Source organism: Nicotiana tomentosiformis, chromosome 6, assembly GCF_000390325.3.
Source record: "Nicotiana tomentosiformis chromosome 6, ASM39032v3, whole genome shotgun sequence".
NCBI classification, from domain to species: Eukaryota; Viridiplantae; Streptophyta; class Magnoliopsida; order Solanales; family Solanaceae; genus Nicotiana; species Nicotiana tomentosiformis.
The window spans coordinates 125,369,268-125,374,273 of record NC_090817.1 but is presented as its reverse complement, the minus strand read 5'-3'; the positions used below and the strand labels follow the sequence as shown (position 1 = coordinate 125,374,273).

The 5,006-nt window shown below is 43.9% G+C and overlaps 1 protein-coding gene across 1 annotated transcript; it reads right to left on the bottom strand.

Annotated features, from left to right (window-relative positions):
- Positions 1 to 298: 298 nt before the first annotated feature.
- Positions 299 to 2,160, bottom strand: LOC138894719 (structural maintenance of chromosomes protein 3-like). Its single transcript, XM_070179447.1, has 4 exons — positions 2,130 to 2,160; positions 1,505 to 1,599; positions 914 to 1,045; positions 299 to 784 (listed from the first exon to the last, which is right to left on the bottom strand). The coding sequence occupies exons 1-4, from the start codon at positions 2,158 to 2,160 to the stop codon at positions 299 to 301; spliced, it is 744 nt and encodes a 247-aa protein (XP_070035548.1).
- Between the last annotated feature and the right edge of the window lie 2,846 nt (positions 2,161 to 5,006).

Here is a 5,006-nt window from a genome sequence, read left to right as displayed (position 1 = left end):
CTAAAAAACCTAAGGGTTTGTTCTACTCTAAGTTCGAGCTATTGCTCACTCGACTATAGAGGCTACAGTAACCCGATTGCAATAAAGTTTTCACAAGGCAAAGGCAAAACAGAATTTATCATAAATCAGAAATCAACAAAACGGAAAGAAAAGAAATCTTTCATATATGCAAAGTATTTACAAAGACCACTCAGGGTCTTACACAAAAAACAAAAGGAGAAAAAAATCCCAAGTGCCTAGTCCACCTCGGGAGCCGCATCTTCGGGAGCTTCATCTTCATCTCTGCTCTCGGATCCACTCACAGAGTCTTCCTCATCGAAAACAAAGCTCCGGCCTCGTCCTCCAAAACCTTCGCGTTCTCGATATCAGCCGTGAGGTCGAAGCCACGAGCACACACCTTCTCAAGAATCTCTCTTAGAGACTGGCGCTTAGCGTGCTCGGCAACATGGGACAATCTAACCTTAGCAGCATCATAAATTTCCTTTGTCCGAGTTTTAGCGGCTTCGGCATCAGCTCGGTAGGAGGCCACGAGCACCTCCACCTCGGATATGGCCCTTGCAAGCTCAGCGGCCAACCGAGTCTTGAGCTCTTCAACCTTCTGGGCTAGGGCAAAGTTCTCCTCCTTCACACTTTGGAGTTGACGCTCTACCGAAGACAGTTGGGCCCGAACCATTTCTTTCTCCGAGGCGAGACGGTCCATGTTCTGCTTCCACCCCAAAGTGTCTGCCTCTTTCATCTTGGCCTCCTCACGAAGCTGCTCAACCAATTCGGCCTTCTGCTGAACCTACAGGATCAAAGTATTAGTTTCCAATATCAAGTCAATACATAACAAGCTCCCAAAAAATTACATTACCCGATCAATGAGCTCGGTCTGATCTCAATGAGCTCTTGTCAACTCGACTCGAATGCTCACGATCTCCTCTTTTTTTTGCACATAGAGGAGTTTGAGGGCGTTTCTCTCCTTCGTAAGATTTTTGAGATCAGCCGCACATCGGGCCAACTCAGCTCGATACTTGGAAGACGCTTCTCGATGGAGCGTTGTAGCCTATATAGAAAGAAAGGAAATCAGACATAGAGAAATAAGAACAAACGCAAGCATGGTAGCATGGGCTAAAACTCACTTGGTTCCGAAACCGTTGAGCCTCATCAAAAATGAGTGATGCGTCAAGGTTGGAAACATCATCGACCCTTGTGAAGCAACCACGAAATATATCGTCCCCTTCGGGGGTCGTCCCCACTTTGGGGGTTCCCATGGACCGGGCATCCCGAAATTGACCCTCGGAGAACGTGGGACCAGGCGGTGAATCATCAATATTAATTACCCCGAGCAAGTCACTCGGGGCATTCTCTTCTCTTTGAAGGGCCTGAGAACTAGACCCTTCAGGCACACCCACCGGTAGCTCATCACGACAGGAGGCGTCATCAATAGCCGGTGACTCGAGAACTCTATTCGGACCTTCCCCCGAGATCACCTCGATCTGGGCTAAACCTCCTCGACCGTCACCGGCTCAGCAGTTATCGAAGCTTCAACGCTTTCCCTCTTCCGAGCCACCAGCAGACAGTCGGCATCTTCTCCCTCCTCATCTCGTAGTGTTTGGTCTACATCGACAAACAGAACGGAGGGATCAGTCTTCGACTTTCGAGCCCTACTTTTCTTGGGCTTTGGGGTATCTGAAGTCGAGGCCCTTCTCCTTTTCTTGTCTTTAGTCGGCTTCAGGGCCTCCTATTCCCCGAGGGGAGGCGACCTCATGACGATATTATCTCTAAGACCTGTGTAAGAAGAAATCAAGTTAAAAAGAAGTATTTCATAGGAAATCATCGAACATGTACAGGGGAACTTACCATGATTTTTGGCCTCCCATCGACCCTTGGCCAAATCGCACCACGAGCGCTCAGCATACGAGGAGGTTGAAACCAATTGTCGAACCTAACCTGCAAGGTACGGGACTGCACCAGGAAACTAGGGGGAAGTTGCACCATAAAGAAGAATATAGATGAGAAGAGGTAAAGGAAACATAACAGGTAATCAAATGTTATCGGTGAAGTTCTACTTACGCTTCATGTTCCATTCTTCGGGGAATGGCATCTTCTCGGCGGGGATTAAATCGGAGGTCCTGACTCGGACAAACCGGCACATCCATCCTCGATCCTTGTTCCCATCTATGCTTGAGAATAGCACCTTCGTGGCCCGGCGCTGAAGCCTTATCAGTCCGCTCCGATAAAGACGGAGGCTATATAGCCTAATGAGATGATCGAGGGTGAAAGACATCCCCTCGATCTTGCTCGAGAAGAATATGAGCAAAATGACAATATGCCAAAAAGAGGGGTAGATCTGGCATAGGGTTACTCGGTATTAGTGGCAGAAGTCGATTATGATGGGATCGACGGAACCCAGTATGAAAGGGTAAGTATACACACCTAAAACCCCTTCACATGAGTGGTGATGTCCTCTTCGAGGGTTGGAATCACCACCTTTTTATTCTCCCAGCAGCAGTCCTTTTTCACCTGTTCGAGATCTCCCTCGGATATCAAACAGATGTATCTAGACATGGGCTCGCATCGGCTAGGAACCGAAGAGGGTTTTTCGACTTTAAAGTCGAAAGTAAGTTCACATGACCCGGGGATGCACTCTTCGATACGTGGCTCCACCGGTGTTTTTCCACCGGCCGGCCGCGATGAGGAGGTATTTTCTTCTTGAGGAACGGTCTTTGATGTTTTTGTGCCATTGTTATATGAGGTTTAAGGAAGGAAAAGGTGAAATTTGCGTTTTAATAAGAGATTGGCAAACAGAAACTGACAAAGTTGATAAACTTGAAGAGAATAGAAGAGCTTTTGAAGATTAGAAGAAGTTTGAAAGTAAAGTTTGAAAATATTATGAAGGTGGATTATTTATAATAGCCACTTTGACGGTTTGAAAGCACTAGTGGACGACCATCAACTGGCATTAATTAATGACCTTGGGACCTGCACAGACACGACGCTTCAATCGCTTATGTCACGATGTTAACGTCATAATTGATCGAAATGTTAAATCAAAGTCTCAAATTCGTTTCTTCTCGTTACACTCCAAAAAACGAGGGGAGTATTTGTATACAGTCGAAATCGGGCATACCCGATTTCGTTGGCAGGGGAGTTGCCTCTAGGGTAACCTTATAACTGATCGGGCTCGAGCTCGAGCTCGAAGATAGAACATCACACCTGGAGATCGAAGTGTCCATTGAGATCGAAGCCAGCAGTAATCGAGATCGAGCATGATTGACTTCGAGTAAAGCATAATAATGGAATGGCGAGATATTAGTGACCGGTCGAACGTCAGGGCCGAAATCCCAGAATAAATCAAATCAAAGGGGTTATTAACGCCAATCATGGGATCTACTTCCGTTATTAGAGTTGTACCTTATTTAGGATTCTTCTATTATATAAAGAAGGATCTCATTCGCTTGTAAGGAGAGGATTCACTGATAAAAATATACATATATGCTGCTTTCTTTGTCTTACTTATTGTTCATCACTACTTGTTCCATCCTCTGTTGTTCTTATTAACTAACCTCGAGACTATCTTGAATCAAGGTCGAGGAATTATTTGCAGACCGGTTTGATTTATTTTCCTATCCAATTTATCTATTTAATTCATTGTTTATCAATTGGTGCTGGTTTAAATCACATATCCTTAAAACCATAATATAAGTTTAATTATTACTCAATTTTTAGGTAAACAACATCATATGAGATTATTTGGCATTATTATAAACTACGTATTGTATTTGAGTATCAAGACCGTTTGAAATATTTAGTTATATTATCTATAATATGCTTCTACACATCACCATTCAGACTATTGTATGGGTAAATTTCGGTCTTATCGCATCACATAATAAAATAATGACACGTAGTAAAAGCAGCTTCGGACCCGTTGTAAGGCCCCGTAAAATTTCGCCAAGAAATTCAGGTTTTGTGGTGCCGAGGTCGGGTAATGTGTATGGATGTAGTAGTTAATCTTTGCGGTGAGCTTGCTCGCTGCGATACGAGCATTTTGGGTTGAAGAATGCATCGAGGTGTTGGTGGAAAAGTATTGATGAAGGGCCAGTTATATGGTCAGATTCGCGACCGCAGATCCATTATGCAGGCCGCATACCCGTCGTAGAGTTGAGCAGAAAAATGGTTGAATTTTGAAGGTCGTTTTGCTGTCCAATCTGCGATCGCACATCCATTTCGTGGTTCGCATTTTTCATCGCAGATTTGGCTTGCAAATTTGTGTTGGATGATTCTACGGTCCATTCTGGGGCCGCATAAATTGTTTGCGAACCGCAGACCTGTCGTAGACTATTCCAGTTTTAGGCATCACTTTCGCAGTCCATTTTACAGACCGCATATCTATTATGCGGTCCATTTTGCGACCGCAAACCTGAGTTTGGAGGATCCATTTCCCTATTTTTATAACCCAACCCCATTTTGATAAATAGCCCCAGGGACTTATTTTGAAGCAAATATCTGATAATTTTAGAGAGAGGTAAGAGCATTTTAGAGAGAGAAGGAGGAGGAAACCTAGCATCCTAATCATCCAATCTGGCACCAACCTTCAAGAATCAAGGAAGCTAATCACTAGATTATTATCTATTCGGGTAAGTCCTACTCCTAAGCTTTCATACAAGAGGTTATGAGTTCAAGTATATTGTGGGGGTTGGAAATAGGTCGTGCATGTGACAATAGGTTGTAGCATGTGAGGTTAATGAACCATTTTGGTTAGTTTCTTGTTGAAGTTGGTCGAGGGAGGAAGGGATTACCATTGTAGAGCTTTATAGTCTATTTTGCATACTAGGTGTTTGAAAAATTTCCTAAGAGAGTTACACCATGTGAATCCTTCTAATTATTATCCGATTTTTGCTATCTTCCTATAGATTGTTATTGCTAGAAGTGTTGGGCCGTTGTAGTAATTTAAGGAAAGCTCAAACAAGGTATGTTGGCTAAACTCCTCTTTTAGAATTGAACCCCACAATGGCCTTGTA

Excerpts from the sequence above, each read along its gene's own strand:
- LOC138894719 (XM_070179447.1), bottom strand. The coding sequence starts at position 2,160 with ATGGGAACAAGGATCGAGGATGGATGTGCCG. Across the intron at positions 1,046-1,504 it reads CTTCGATAACTGCTGAGCCG|GCTACAACGCTCCATCGAGA; the intron begins GTGACGGTCGAG and ends CTTTCTATATAG. Across the intron at positions 785-913 it reads TGCAAAAAAAAGAGGAGATC|GTTCAGCAGAAGGCCGAATT; the intron begins GTGAGCATTCGA and ends TTGATCCTGTAG.